The sequence below is a fragment of the Oncorhynchus mykiss genome, chromosome 16 (genome assembly GCF_057628025.1).
Source record: "Oncorhynchus mykiss isolate SJ-2025 chromosome 16, ASM5762802v1, whole genome shotgun sequence".
NCBI classification, from domain to species: domain Eukaryota; kingdom Metazoa; phylum Chordata; class Actinopteri; order Salmoniformes; family Salmonidae; genus Oncorhynchus; species Oncorhynchus mykiss.
This window is the reverse complement of record NC_143037.1, coordinates 4,187,265-4,203,811: the sequence shown is the minus strand read 5'-3', so window position 1 is coordinate 4,203,811 and position 16,547 is coordinate 4,187,265. Positions and strand designations below refer to the sequence as shown.

The window sequence follows — 16,547 nt, the reverse complement described above, 5'->3', positions numbered from 1 at the left end:
TTCTATACACAGACAGCTGTAGGGAGAGATCCAGACTAACTCTGTCTCTAATGTCTTCTAGACACAGACAGCTGTGAACGCTGGATGAACTGTAAGTCTGAGTTCCTAAAGAAATACATGACCAAGGTCTCCAACGACCTCCCCAGCTGCCCCTGCTCCTACCCCACCGAGGTGGCCTACAGCACGGCCGACGTCCCCGACCCCGCCACACGCCGGGACTTCCGCTGGAAAGACGCCAGCGGCCCCAAGGAGAAACTAGAGATCTACAAACCCACGGCCCGGTGCTGCATCCGCTCCGTGTTAACTCTAGAGTCCACTACTCTGGCCGCACAGCACTGCTGCTACAGTGACAACATGAAGCTCATCACCCGGGGTAAAGGAGCCGGAACACCCAACCTCATCAGCAACGAGTTCTCCGCTGACCTCCACTACAAGGTCGACGTCCTGCCCTGGATCATCTGTAAGGGGGACTGGAGTCGTTATAACCAGGTCAGGCCTCCTAACAACGGGCAGACGTGTCCAGACAACCCGCTGGATGAGGATTACCACAAACAGGTGGAGGACGCTCCAGAGTTTTAGAACTGGAGAGATGAACATGAGAAACGAAAACGATCTGAGAAATGTTTATGAATCTGTTACTTCAATTGGTGCTTCAAACCATCCATGAGTGTTTTTAGACTTTGGAACTAGGTGCCATATTGAACAGGACTGTCTGTTGATCAGCCAACGTGATGAAGAGACAACTTGAACACGAGGAACTGTTCTCGTCTTCACCATAATCACAGTCTATAAGTCATGTCAGGTCTTTATTTCTATGACATATCAAATCAAATTATATTCAAAGTCAAACTGTATGATGGATTTTTGACAAATATTTTTTCTGATAATAATTCTATAAATGTTTGGTTTAAAAGGGATAGCTTGGTGTAGCTTCATAAAAAGGGAAAATTACTTTTCATGTTTTAGATTTGTTTTGTAAGTTTTTAGTTTGTTTCTGATTGGCCAAAAGGACAGCACAGGGATTCTTAATTGGCTGAATGATCAGATCCAAATCTCCATGTTTTGAGTCACACCCTCCTAACCTATCAGAATAGAGAGAGAGAGAGAGAGAGAGACATCCCTGACCTATCAGAAGAGAGAGAGAGAGACATCCCTGACCTATCAGAAGAGAGAGAGAGAGAGAGAGACATCCCTGACCTATCAGAAGAGAGAGAGAGAGAGACGTCCCTGACCTATCAGAAGAGACAGAGAGACATCCCTGACCTATCAGAAGAGAGAGAGATAGACATCCCTGACCTATCAGAAGAGAGAGAGAGAGACATCCCTGACCTATCAGAGAGAGAGAGAGACATCCCTGACCTATCAGAAGAGAGAGAGAGACATCCCTGACCTATCAGAAGAGAGAGAGCGAGACATCCCTGACCTATCAGAAGAGAGAGAGAGAGACATCCCTGACCTATCAGAAGAGAGAGCGAGACATCCCTGACCTATCAGAAGAGAGAGAGAGAGATCCCTGACCTATCAGAAGAGAGAGAGAGACATCCCTGACCTATCAGATGTGAGAGAGAGAGACATCCCTGACCTATCAGAAGTGAGGGAGAGAGACATCCCTGACCTATCAGAAGCGAGAGACAGAGAGAGAGAGACATCCCTGACCTATCAGAAGCGAGAGAGAGAGAGATCCCTGACCTATCAGAAGCGAGAGACAGAGAGAGAGAGATCCCTGACCTATCAGAAGCGAGAGAGCGAGAGAGAGCGAGAGATCCCTGACCTATCAGAATCAGAAAGTGTCTTTGTGCTGTGGATATCACAGTTGTAACTGAGTGTAAAGGAGTCTTGTAACATCCAGAATCTACAGAGCGATGGGTTAGCATTCTGCTCATTGGTAGCTGTAAAATTCAGGTTAGCATTCTGCTCATTGGTAACTGTATTATTCAGGTTAGCATTCTGCTCATTGGTAGCTGTAATATTCAAGTTAGCATTCGGCTCATTGGTAGCTGTAATATTCAAGTTCCCATATTTGTTACCATGTATGCTTATACGCTTGTTTATCTAGCATGCCGTTCTTCTTCTTCTTTACCCAATCTCCCCTCTTCCGTATCGATTCCTCTCTCCAGATCATTATCTCCGGTATTAAAAGCCCGCGTTATTATTATTTGTAGAGTATTTATTAAGCTGTAGATTTATGTCCCAAAATGTTGGGTGTCCATGATCGTTGTCGTTGATTGGTTTCTGACTAGATGCTAACTTGAGATGGGACCCCGCACTCAAACGAAATCATCACGATTGGCTTAAATCGTTCATTGATTGATATTGATCAGAGATTTTTCAGCCAAAAACTTGGATTGGAGCGGCTCGCTCATCTCAAGTTAGGATTCGGCCCAAAAAGAAAACAAGAATAGGAAATGTGTGAATACAACTGTACGGGGAAAAAGATTGTGATATAAATGTTTAAATAAAAAATGTTTAAATAAAAAACATGAAGTAATATGTAAGAGATAATGCACTTCCTATATTTAATTTGTTCTATTCGTTTTATCTGTCAATTTATAATGACGATCTGTTCATAATGTGGAGTAGCCAGATTATACAGTCAGTAAAAAGAGGAATACGCAGAACACAACCTCTGAGATTATTATAGAATAGGACTATTATCAAGTTTGTTTTAGGAATTAGGATGACTTGTTATTGGGATGACTTGTTATTGGGATGACTTGTTATTAGGAGGACTTGTTATTAGGATGACTTGTCTTGTTATTAGGATGACTTGTTATTAGGATGACTTGTTATTGGGATGACTTGTTATTAGGATGACTTGTTATTGGGATGACTTGTTATTGGGATGACTTGTCTTGTTATTAGGATGACTTGTTATTAGGATGACTTGTCTTGTTATTGGGATGACTTGTTATTAGGATGACTTGTTATTAGGATGACTTGTTATTGGGATGACTTGTTATTGGGATGACTTGTCTTGTTATTAGGATGACTTGTTATTAGGATGACTTGTTATTAGGATGACTTGTTATTGGGATGACTTGTTATTGGGATGACTTGTCTTGTTATTAGGATGACTTGTTATTAGGATGACTTGTTATTGGGATGACTTGTTATTAGAATGACTTGTTATTGGGATGACTTGTTATTGGGATGACTTGTTATTAGGATTACTTGTTATTAGGATGACTTGTTATTGGGATGACTTGTTATTAGGATGACTTGTTATTAGGATGACTTGTTATTAGGATGACTTGTTATTGGGATGACTTGTCTTGTTATTAGGATGACTTGTTATTGGGATGACTTGTCTTGTTATTGGGATGACTTGTTATTGGGATGACTTGTTATTGGGATGTCTTGTTATTAGGATGACTTGTTATTGGGATGACTTGTTATTAGGATTACTTGTTATTAGGATGACTTGTTATTGGGATGACTTGTCTTGTTATTGGGATGACTTGTTATTGGGATGACTTGTTATTAGGATGACTTGTTATTGGGATGACTTGTTATTAGGATTACTTGTTATTAGGATGACTTGTTATTAGGATGACTTGTTATTGGGATGACTTGTTATTAGGATGACTTGTTATTGGGATGACTTGTTATTAGCTTTCTTTCGCTGCTGTCAGGGAAATCTATCAGGGGAAAAACGTATACGAACAGCTTTAGGCAGCAACGTGGATCACATTCTTTGTCTTCGGCATGTATCCTGAAATTCCTCGGAGTATGAACACTGCACACATTCACACACAACACTTACACGCGTGTAAATGCACGCATGGAGTAGACAGGGCCCTCTGACCATTCCCTGAGGTGTGTGTGTGTGTGTGTGTGTGTGTGTGTGTGTGTGTGTGTGTGTGTGTGTGTGTGTGTGTGTGTGTGTGTGTGTGTGTGTGTGTGTGTGTGTGTGTGTGTGTGTGTGTGTGTGTGTGTGTGTGTGTGTACATACCCTAAGTGTTACAAAATATAGTGGTGTGTGTCTGAGCCTCAGCTGGGCTGTTGTATCAGGGTCCTGTCTGTCTCTCTGTCTCTGTCTCTGTCTGTCTGTCTGCCTGTCTGTCTGTCTCTCTCTCTCTGTCTCTCTCTCTCTCTGTCTGTCTCTCACTCTGTCTCTCTGTCAGTCTCTCTGTCTCTCTGTCTCTCTCTCTCTCTGTCTGTCTGTCTGTCTGTCTCTCTCTCTCTCCTCTCTGTCTCTCTGTCTGTCTCTCTCTCTGTCTGTCTGTCTGTCTCTCTCTGTCTGTCTCTCTGTCTCTGTCTGTCTCTCTGTCTGTGTCTGTCTCTCACTCTGGCTCTCAATTCAATTCAAGGTGCTTTATTGGCATGTGAAACATGTGTTAACGTTGCCATAGCAAGTGAAGTAGATAGTATACAGAAGTGAAATAAACAATAAAAATGAACAGTAAACATTACACTCACAGAAGTTCCAAAAGACATTACAAATTTCACATTATGTTTATATACAATGTTGTAACGTTGTGCAAATGGGAAAATAAATAAACATAAATCTCGCCCCCCCCCCCCCCCCCCCCTTTCCCCCTCTCTCCCTCAGCAGGTCACAGCACGTTCCAGCTCAGCTCCACACCCCTCAGGCACTCCTTCATTCATTCTCCACAACCACTCATACTGAATGTCTTCCTTACACACACACACACACTGAATGTCTTCCTTACAATCACACACACACACTGAATGTCTTCCTTACAATCACACTCACACACACTGAATGTCTTCCTTACAATCACTCTCACGTTCTGCACAACAATGTTCCTATACTATTGGATTTCATACTATCAGGATCATATCTCACTCAAACATCATTGAAAAGAGAAGTGGTTACTCACATCTATAAGATGCACGATCAAGTGTTAAAACATTTTAATTAAAAATAATTAAAGAGTTGTTGCAGATCTTTAGAATGTCTCAGAGCGATAGCATGATGTTTGTTTGGCCTACAGCAGAGCGATAGCATGATGTTTGTTTGGCCTACAGCAGAGCTATAGCATGATGTTTGTTTGGCCTACAGCAGAGCGATAGCATGATGTTTGGCCTCCAGCAAAGCGATAGCATGATGTTTGTTTGGCCTACAGCAGAGCTATAGCATGATGTTTGTTTGGCCTACAGCAAAGCGATAGCATGATGTTTGGCCTACAGCAGAGCGATAGCATGATGTTTGTTTGGCCTACAGCAGAGCTATAGCATGATGTTTGTTTGGCCTACAGCAAAGCGATAGCATGATGTTTGTTTGGCCTACAGCAAAGCGATAGCATGATGTTTGTTTGGCCTACAGCAAAGCGATAGCATGATGTTTGTTTGGCCTACAGCAAAGCATTCAGATCTTTAAGATTGTTGTTGTCTTGTGTCTGTTCAAGCAGCTACAGTTACTGTTGCAGTTGGTTGGGCAGCGGAGGGGGGGGGGGGGGGGGGGGGGGGGGGGGGGCCCTAGCGATCATTATCTAATCACACTGTCTGTCTGAATGTCTGCTATACAGACATCAAGGTACTCCTTTTTACTTCAATCCATCAAGCGCTAAGTGGCGACACACACACACACACACACACTTCGCCCCCAGCTCCTTCCTAGGTAGGCTCCATGTGTCTCTAAAGCAGAGAGTAAACAACACAAACCTCCTCAGGATTCCACCCAGCAGCACGTTAAACATTTTTTGTCAAGCACATTTTTCAGTATGTTTTCAAAACTCAAAGTACAATACTCTAAACCGATAACTCTTGAAGGGCTGCATTCCAAAACACGATATTTTTGTTTTCAGATTATTTTTTTAAACAACATTTTGTAAAAGAGCTAAAGTTAAACTCAGCAAAAAAAAGAAACGTCCTCTCACTGTCAACTGTGTTTATTTTCAGCAAACTTAACTTTTTATGGCTGCAGGGGCAGTATTGAGTAGCTTGGATGAAAATGTGCCCATTATAAACGGCCAGCTCCTCAGTCTCAGTTGCTAATATATGCATAGTATTATTAGTATTGGATAGGAAACACTCTAAAGTTTCCAAAACTGTCAAAATATTGTCTGTGAGTATAACAGAACTGATATTGCAGGCGAAACCCTGAGGAAAATCAAAACAGGAAGTGGCTTCTATTTTGAAAACTCCATGTTCCATAGCCTCCCTTTGCTCCATTTAAAGGGATATCAACCAGATTCCTTTTCCTATCGCTTCAACAAGGTGTCAACAGTCTTCAGACATAGTTTCAGGCTTTTATTTTGAAAAATGAGCCAGAACGATAACATCGCTTCGTGGTCACATGAGTTTTGCTCGCTCAACAGAATTTGGACAGCCATTGTTTTCCCCTCTCCTACTGTGAAAGACATTTGCGGTTGATATATTATCGATTATATATTTTAAAAACAACCTGAGGATTGATTATAAAAAACGTGGAATTGGAATTTGGAATTTGTCTGCGTTATCGTGAACGCTCTTTCCTGTGGATTTTTGAACATAACGCGACAAACAAACGGAGGTATTTTGGATATAAAAATAGTCTTTATGGAACAAAAGGAACATTTGTTGTGTAACTGGGAGTCTCGTCAGTGAAAACATCTGAAGATCAAAGGTAAACGATTAATTTGATTGCTTTTCTGATTTTCGTGACCGAGCTACCTGATGCTAAGTGTACTTAATGTTTTATCATGAGATCGATAAACGTACACAAACGCTGGGATTGCTTTGGCTGTAAAGCATCATTTCAAAATCTGACATGACAGGTGGATTTCCTGTATTGCACTTGTGATTTCATGAACATAAATATTTGTAGTAATATTTATTGTATGTAGCGCTATGCTATTCAGCGGTTGTTGATGACACTTATCCAGATATCGGGATTGCAGCCATAACAAGTTAACGTGTAAATATAAGATTCAACAACTGAGACATAAACTGAACAAGTTCCACAGACATGTGACTAACAGAAATTGAATAATGTGTTCCTGAACAAAGGGGGGGAGGGGGTCAAAAGTAACAGTCAGTATCTGGTGTGGCCACCAGCTGCATTAAGTGCTGCAGTGCATCTCCTCATAGACTGCACCAGATTTGCCAGTTCTTGCTGTGAGATGTTACCCCACTCTTCCACCAAGGCACCTGCAAGTTCCCGGACATTTCTGGGGGGATTGAGATCCGGGCTCTTCGCTGGCCATGGCAGAACACTGACATTCCTGTCTTGCGGGAAATCATGCACAGAGTGTCACGCCCTGACCTGAGATATCTCTGTTTTCTTTATTATTTTGGTTAGGTCAGGGTGTGACTAGGGTGGGTACGCTAGTTTTTGTATTGTCTAGGGGTTTTGTAGGTCTAGGTAATATGTATATCTATGGTGGCCTGATATGGTTCCCAATCAGAGGCAGGTCATAAATTCCTAGAGGAGTCTCTCTCCTCATGGCCAGACAGTATAGAGAGAGACATTTTCACAGGAGGACATGTCCATGTTTCGGAGAATGTGTACACGGTCTGAGGAGAATCCAGTTATGACCGGTCCATTTAATTTAATGTTTGTGAAACTCATGAGACAATACAGCCACGTTACCATAACTCTTGTTTATACAAGCGTCTCAGTTGTGAGGCTTGCATCTAATTGTTGTATAAAATGAACGAGTAAAGATGAAATTATTTGTGAAATTATCTAATGAGATTATAAACTGTTTAATGAAGGAAACTCCAATTCCTTTTGGAGTTTAACTAAGTCATAGGCCCACCCCATGAGCACAGACATTGACCTGGCGTCATGAGACAGCCTTTTCTGCTGTTACGAATATAACTCCCACCTGAAGGATTTCCCTTTAGACCAGTTTACCTCGATAACCGAGAGGGCTAAGGTTTGAGTAGAGACCATAAAACTGACTATAAGCTAAGGTTGTAATGGTTGTTGAAACTCTGAGACTATCGATTCCCGACAGAATAAGAGCAAATCTTTGAGCAAGTCTTTGATACTAATTACTAGTCTGCAGCTATGGAATGAGACTAACGTGAGGTAAAGACTAATTGATCAGATATTAAAATATCTGAAGATTTATATTAGGAAAATTATAACTTTGTAATCTGAATATTTTCCTTGGTGCCTAGTGAATTACATTTACATGATTAGAATAATCATGTAATAATAATGAATGAGAATTGATTTGATAAAATAATGATGTCGATGTCAATGACACTGTCCATGTGAGAGACAGACTCGGTCACGACCTTTAAGTCTTTATTGAAGACTCATCTCTTCAAGTAGGTCCTATGATTGAGTGTAGTCTGGCCCAGGAGTGTGAAAGTGAACGGAAAGGCACTGGGGCAATGAACCGCCCTTGGTGTCTCAAGCCTGGCCGGTTCCTCTCTCTCCAATGGGATTCACTGCCTCTAACCCTATTACAGGGGCTGAGTCACTGGCTTACTGGTGCTCTTTCATGCCATCCCTAGAAAGGGTGCGTCACTTGAGTGGGTTGAGTCAATGACGTTATCTTCATGTCTTGGTTGGCGCCCCCCTTTGGGTTGTGCCGTGGCGGAGATCTTTGTGGGCTATACTCGGCCTTGTCTCAGGATGGTAAGGACTGTGCTTTGGCAAAGTGGGTGGGGTTACGTCCTGCCTGTTTGGCCCTGTCCGGGGTTATTGTCTCCCGACTCCTCCTGTCTCAACCTCCAGTATTTATGCTGCAGTAGTTTATGTGTCGGGGGGCTAGGGTCAGTCTGTTATATCTGGAGTATTTCTCCTGTCTTATGCGGTGTCCTGTGTGAATTTAAGTTTGCTCTCTCTAATTCTCTCTTTTTCATTCTTTCTCTCTCTCGGAGGACCTGAGCCCTAGGACCATGCCTCAGGACTACCAGGCCTGATATAAACCCCCCCATAGCAACATAAACACCCCATAGCAACTGTATATGCCCCTAAAAACCAATGAGGAGATGGGAGAGGCGGAACTTGCAAATAGAACCAAGTTCTATTTTTAGCGCCTGACTACGCAGATGCTCATTGGCTACGCAGATGCTCATTGGCTACGCCGATGCTCATTGACTACGCCGATGCTCATTGGCTACGCCGATGCTCATTGGCTACGCCGATGCTCATTGGCTACGCCGATGCTCATTGGCTACGCCGATGCTCATTGGCTAACGCCGATGCTCATTGACTACGCCGATGCTCATTGACTACGCAGTTTGGATTTAACAATTGATCAACAACATGTGTACATTTATTTTGCAATGCTTGCGCGCGTAACGCAATGTGGTCAGCATGTTAGAGGAGCCGTATTTTTTTCCAAAACAATTCAACTTCGTCCCCTCATAGGCATCAGTATGGACATTAGACCGGTGGTTATTTGACTTCTGGTCTGTCCAAATGTGAGATTTTTTGGGGATTCCAACCGACATGTCTTTGGTGAGACGTAGAGTAGGATAATCTCTGCATGTGTGGTTCAGAGGCATCAGTATGGTCCTAAAACAAATGACATGTAAATGGTGGAGCGGTGTAGAAAGGTGTGCAGACACTAACAGTTTGAAGCCGACACATGGCGCAATACTTGGCTGTAACGCTCACCGTTGAGAGAGAGAGAGGAGGACCAAGGTGCAGCGTGGTAAGTGTTCATATTCTCTTTTAATGAAAACAAATTCTCGAACAAAAACAACAAAACACGAGAACGAAACAAAAACAGTCCTGAACGGTGAAATACAAACACAGAACAGAAAATAAACACCCACGAAACCCAGGTGAAAAAAGGCTACCTAAGTATGATTCTTAATCAGAGACAACTAACGACACCTGCCTCTGATTGAGAACCATACCAGGCCAAACTAAAAAAAACACAACATAGAAAAACGAACATAGACAACCCACCCCAACTCACGCCCTGACCATACTAAAAAACAAAGACATAACAAAAGAACTAAGGTCAGAACGTGACATTGGCTGTGCCATCACACAGTTCCACAGTCAGTGCGGGCAATAAACCAGGATATAGCCTACTATTGTACACTATTCTCCCTGTTATAATTAAAACACTAATCTTCCAACGTTACCATTGGTTGATGAACTTAAATATGGCAACTTTCAGGATTAATCAAACCAACTTTTTTTTTTTTTTTTATCCATCAATATAAATGTAATATAAATGTAATTTAAAAGTAATTTAAAAGCTTTCGAAACCTGTTTGTTATTGGTTCATAAATACTTGACTAAATAATCTACAAGATCAGAGTATTTTTAAATCTACCAATCGGTGCTGAAACAGAGACGAATATGCGTATATTTAGATATTTATCTTCTAATTAAAAGGTACACCGCACTTAAAGGGATGGCTTAAGATAAAACTACTGAAAACCCTACTGAAAACACTACTGAAAACACTACTGAAAACACTACTGAAAACACTACTGAAAACCCTACTGAAAACACTACTGAAAACACTACTGAAAACCCTACTGAAAACACTACTGAAAACACTACTGAAAACCCTACTGAAAACACTACTGAAAACCCTACTGAAAACCCTACTGAAAACACTACTGAAAACCCTACTGAAAACACTACTGAAAACCCTACTGAAAACACTACTGAAAACACTACTGAAAACACTACTGAAAACCCTACTGAATGAAAACTCCACAAAAAAATATTTTTACGGCTATCTTTACAAATGGAAACATTTACTACTCAACAAACTTAAGAGGATGAAAAAACTAAAGAATAACAATTGTAAAATCATATTTAAAAAGCAACCTAAGGAAAAGCCAATCTAAAAAGTTGTGTTTTAAGATCTCTTCTAAATATGTCCACAGTTTCGGCCCCCTCAGGTTCTCTGGCAGGCTGTTTGGGAGCTGGGGGCATAATAACTAAAAGCTGCCTCTCCATGTCTCTTGGTCCCCCTCAGGATCTCTGGCATACTATTCCAGAGGCTGGGGGCATAATAACTAAAGGTGGCCTCTCCATGCCTCTTAGTCCTAGACTTTGGGATAGAGACAGAGGACTTGAGGGACCTACTGGGTACATAACTTAAAAGTGTGTCTGACATGTATCGGGGTGCACAATCGTTGATTAAAAAACCAATAGAAGAATCTTCAAATGTATTCTAGAACTCACAGGCAGCCAGTGCAGAGACCTTAACACTAGTGTAATGTCTGCCCTCCATCTGGTCTTGGTCAGTACCCGTGCTGCAGCATTCTGTATGTTTTACAGTTGACCAATGGCTTTCTTGGGTAGGGTAGACCGGACAGGAGAGCATTACAGTAGTCTGTATGTAATAAAAGCATGAATTAGTCTCTCTGCCTGAGACAGAAGCATCCGCACCTTGGCAATGTTTCCCAGGTGGTAAAAAACCTATTTTGGTCACATTCCTAATGTGTGATTTGAAATTGAATTCAGAATCTAAAATGACACCTAGATTTTTCACCTGGTGTTTTGTCTTTATTACCTAATTAATATGTGCCGCCAGATTCTCTCTCTGTGCTTTGGCTCCAACAATAACTATCTCGGTTTTGTCTTGATTTAGCTGGAGAAAGGGGTAACATATATAAACTGAACAGTACCGGACTGTCACGACTTCCGCCGAAGTCGGTCCCTCTACTTGTTTCGGGCGGCAGTCGACGTCACCGGCCTTCTAGCCACCGCCGATCCGCTTTTACTTTTTCCATTTGTTCTGTTTTTGTCTTTCACACCTGGCTTCACTCAACCAATTACAGTGCCTCAGTTTTTGATTTGTTAAAAAAGTTTGAAATATCCAATAAATGTCGTTCCACTTCATGATTGTGTCCCACTTGTTGTTGATTCTTCACAAAAAAATACAGTTTTATATCTTTATGTTTGAAGCCTGAAATGTGGCAAAAGGTCGCAAAGTTCAAGGGGGCCGAATACTTTCGCAAGGCACTGTGTTTATTTCTTAACCCTCTGTTCCCCATGTGTTGTTTGTGAGTGGTTGTTCTTTGTACATCGATTTTTGTGGGCTCGCTGTGTTGCCTTGTTTTTTTGTAATTTTGATTAAAGTACGTTGATTACTCATATCTGCTGTCCTGCGCCTGACTCTCTACACTAGCTACACACGGACCCAAAATGGAATCTTGTGGAACGCAACATGTGATATGTGTTTTCTCTGAGCTATGTTCAGGTTCTAAACCAATTTAGAACTGGACCTGAGAGGTCAACCCACCTTCCAGTCTGTCCAGAAGGACATCATGGTCAACAGTGTTGAAGGCAGCACTTAAATCTAAGAGTATAAGGACAGAGAGATGTTTGGCATCTAAGATCATGTACCACTTTAATAAGGCTGTCTCTGTGCTGTGGTGGGCACAAAAAACAGATTGGAATTTTTGAAAAATACAATTGGCACTTGGATAAATAATTTAGCTGTTTGAAAACCAATTTTTCCAGAATTGTTCTTAAAAATGGAAGGTTGGAGATTGACCCGAAAATTGCTAAGAGCTGAAGAAACTAGATCACTTTTCTTTAGAAGTGCCACATCTACTCCCGTTCCCATCTCCAGCGCTCAACGTCACCAGTCTACTAACCACCGGTCATTACGTACACCTGGACCTCATCATCACCTTGATTAATCTGCCTTTATTTAGCCCTCAGTAGCCTCAGTCGTCCTCAGTAGCCTCAGTCGTCAGGCAGTATTGGTTTTTGGTCACGTTCAGTACGCTTCTCCTGTTTTGTTTACCTGCCTTCTGTCTCGTCATTAAACTCACCTGACTACCAGCGTGTACGTGTACGAGAAAGACATCTCCCAGACAGTTGGTGAACAGGGACGCCTACTCCGCCAACACCACGATCAGCTGGCACAACTGGGTGTGGCTATGGATGAGATCTTCCACCGCCTCGACACCGCCCAAAACTAGCAGAGGACCTCTTACCATGAGTCAACTCAGCAAGCCAGCCCCCCAGCCTACCCAGCAGTCCAACCAGGAACGCAGCCCCCCAGCCTACCCAGCAGTCCAACCAGGAACGCAGCCCCCCAGCCTACCCAGCGGTCCACCCAGGGACCCAGTCCCCCAGCGGTCCCGCCAGGGACCCAGCCCCCCAGCAGTCCACCCAGGGACCCAGTCCCCCAGCCTACACAGCAGTCTACCCAGGGAGCCAGCCCCCCAGCCTACCCAGCAGTAGGCCCAGGGAGGGAGGGCTTCCTATCATGAGTTGTCTCAGCGAGCCAGCCACCCAGCCTACCTAGCAGTCCGCCCAGGGACCCAGCCCCCCAGCCTACACAGCAGTCCACCCAGGGATGCAATGCCCGACTGTCCCTCCCGGACAAGTATGACGGAACTACATCCAAATGCCGTGGCTTCCTACTCCAGTGCTCCCCGTATTTTGTCCATCAGATGGGAGCCCCCACCACCGACAGGTCCAAGATTGCCACAGTGTTTTCCCTGCTGACCGGGAGGGTGTTTGGGAGAGAGGAGAGGAAGTGCTGGGTTCCTATTGCGGCCAGGAGGGGGACCAGCTTCAGCAGTATCCGGTGCGTCTCAATTCCGGGTCCACTAGAGCAGAGGGGCGGCTCCATGATCTTCCATCTCCCAGGGTAGTTGTGGGTATTCCATCATCATCATCATTTTCACTGGCTGGCTGTCCCTCAGGTGTTTTCTCTACTGCTCTAGTGGACTCCGGTGCTACGGGGAATTTCATCGACCAGGCCCTCGCCTTTTCCCTGAACATCACCTCGTACCCGCTCTCCTTTCCCTTTCCGGTCCAAGCCCTGGATAATCGATCGTTGGGATCAGGCACAATCACACACATCACAGCACCACTCACCCTCACCGTGGGACCCATGCGCCAAGAAAGCCACTGCCAGGACCCGGTTCCTTTCCTGGGCGGAGTACGGCCAGAACTCACTTCGTCACTCCTCCACCGGGCTGATATCCCTGTGCGTAATGGGATATCAGCCGGCCCTGGCCCCGTGGACCCCGAGCCAGACCGAAGCTCGGTCTGAGGGGTGGACTGAGGGGTGGACCACCACCGCAGTGAGGTTCCATCCTAGTGATCAAATCTGGCTCTCCCCCGGGAACATCCCGCTCTCCACCAGGAACATCCCGCTCTCCCCCGGGAACATCCCGCTCTCCCCCGGGAACATCCCGCTCTCCCCCGGGAACATCCCGCTCTCCACCAGGAACATCCCGCTCTCCCCCGGGAACATCCCGCTCTCCACCGGGAACATCCCGCTCTCCCCCGGGAACATCCCGCTCTCCCCCGGGAACATCCCGCTCTCCCCCGGGAACATCCCGCTCTCCCCCGGGAACATCCCGCTCTCCCCCGGGAACATCCCGCTCTCCACCGGGAACATCCCGCTCTCCCCCGGGAACATCCCGCTCTCCACCGGGAACATCCCGCTCTCCCCCGGGAACATCCCGCTCTCCCCCGGGAACATCCCGCTCTCCCCCGGGAACATCCCGCTCTCCCCCGGGAACATCCCGCTCTCCCCCGGGAACATCCCGCTCTCCCCCCGGGAACATCCTGCTCCGCTTGCCCTGCTGGAAGCTGAGCCCCCGGTTTGTGGGGCCCTTCAAGGTCCTCCGGAGGGTCAACGAGGTAGCATATCACTTACAACTCCCCACCAACTACCAGATCTCATCCTCTTGTAATGTATAACTCCACAGGCCGGTGGTTCTTGGTCTTCTGGCTGATGCCGTACCCCCACGACACCCCTCTGCCTCCCTGGACATCGATGAGACCATCGCCTATGCCGTTAGATCCCTACTGAACTCTCGGCGTTGTGGGGGACGGCTTCAGTACTTGGTGGAATGGGAGGGGTAAGGTCCGTAGGAGTGCTGTTGGGTCACGCTGGCCAACATCCTGGACCCAAACATTGTCAGGCATTTCCATGTCCGGACCGGTCACACTACATACTACATACTACACACTACCCTGCTCACGACAGAGATTACACTACACACTACATACTACACTACACACTACCCTGCTCACGACACAGATTACACTACAAACTACATACTATACTACACACTACCCTGCTCACGACACAGATTACACTACACACTACATACTACACTACACACTACCCTGCTCACGACACACATTACACTGCACACTACATACTACACTACACACTACCCTGCTCAAGACACAGATTACACTACACACTACATACTACACTACACACTAACCTGCACACTATATACTACACACTAACCTGCACACTACATACTACACTACACACTAACCTGCACACTACATACTACACTACACACTACCCTGCTCACAACACAGATTACACTGCACAATAACCTGCACACTACACATTTTACACTACACACTAAAGATTACACTACCCTACACACTACATACTACCCTGCACACTACACCGATTACACTACACACTACCCTGCACACATTACACAGCAGCAGGAGCGGTGTGACCTGAGGCTCAGGATTCATGTTTATGTTTATCCTGTCTGCTGAGTACGAGAGCACAGGATGTGAACCAGCATATTAGTGGTTTATTGTCAAAAAATCTGAAAGGGGCTCATTAACTTTACCAAGATAATGGGATTGCTGCTATTTTACCTCTAGTTCCATTACGAGAGTGAAGCTGTGTCCAATACGCTGGTCTCCTGTGCAGTCTGAAAAGGCTAAGGGTTCTGGGAAGTCTGGTTGACAAGGATATGTGGCACAGAGACGAACAGAGAGCAGTGGGTCTGTTATTCTAACCTTGTCATACGGGGGGAGACAGAGTGTTATTGTAACCTTGGTAACTTCTAACCCTATCCCTAGCCCACTTCGCTATCATGACTGCACAAATACAAAAAAATATCTGATGCTGATTTTGAGAAATGCAGGTGCTTTGCTTTGGGACTACTTGTGGTTGGACACAACGTATTTAAACTCAATGCAGGAGACCACTGATACTGGGTACACAGAGGGTTGTAGACAGACAGACCGAGCCCAGGGAGAACTCAGACAGACTGTGCCCAGGGAGAACTCAGACCGATAGCGCCCAGGGAGAACTCAGACCGACCGCGCCCAGGGAGAACTCAGACCGATAGCGCCCAGGGAGTACTCAGACCGACCGTGCCCAGGGAGAACCCAGACCGACCGTGCCCAGGGAGAACTCAGACCGACCGTGCCCAGGGAGAACTCAGAGAGACCAGGCCTCAGACAGACCGTGCCCAGGGAGAACTCAGACAGACCGTGCCCAGGGAGAACTCAGACCGACCGTGCCCAGGGAGAACTCAGACCGACCGTGCCCAGGGAGAACTCAGACAGACCGTGCCCAGGGAGAACTCAGACAGACCGTGCCCAGGGAGAACTCAGACCGACCGTGCCCAGGGAGAACTCAGACCGACCGCGCCCAGGGAGAACTCAGACCGACCGTGCCCAGGGAGAACTCAGACCGACCGTGCCCAGGGAGAACTCAGACCGACCGTGCCCAGGGAGAACTCAGACAGACCAGGCCTCAGACAGACCGTGCCCAGGGAGAACTCAGACAGACCGTGCCCAGGGAGAACTCAGACAGACCGCGCCCAGGGAGAACTCAGACAGACCGTGCCCAGGGAGAACTCAGACCGACCGTGCCCAGGGAGAACTCAGACCGACCGTGCCCAGGGAGAACTCAGACCGA

At 45.4% G+C, this 16,547-nt stretch overlaps 1 protein-coding gene across 6 annotated transcripts in view; it reads left to right on the top strand.

Moving 5' to 3' along the window:
* Nucleotides 1-2,478, top strand: part of ism1 (isthmin 1) — a 54,532-nt gene extending 52,054 nt beyond the window's left edge. For 3 of the 6 annotated variants that reach the window (XR_016487088.1, XR_016487086.1, XR_016487087.1), the window contains 2 exons: nt 62-1,866; nt 1,939-2,478. Coding sequence is in view for 3 of the 6 variants with exons in the window: in XM_090201770.1 (XP_090057896.1) it covers nt 62-579 (518 nt within the window). In the remaining 3 variants the exon portion in view is untranslated. Of the gene's footprint in view, nt 1-61 lie in introns of all 6 variants that reach the window. The other 3 variants (XM_090201770.1, XM_090201772.1, XM_090201771.1) reach the window with 1 other exon arrangement.
* The last annotated feature ends 14,069 nt before the right edge of the window (nt 2,479-16,547 follow it).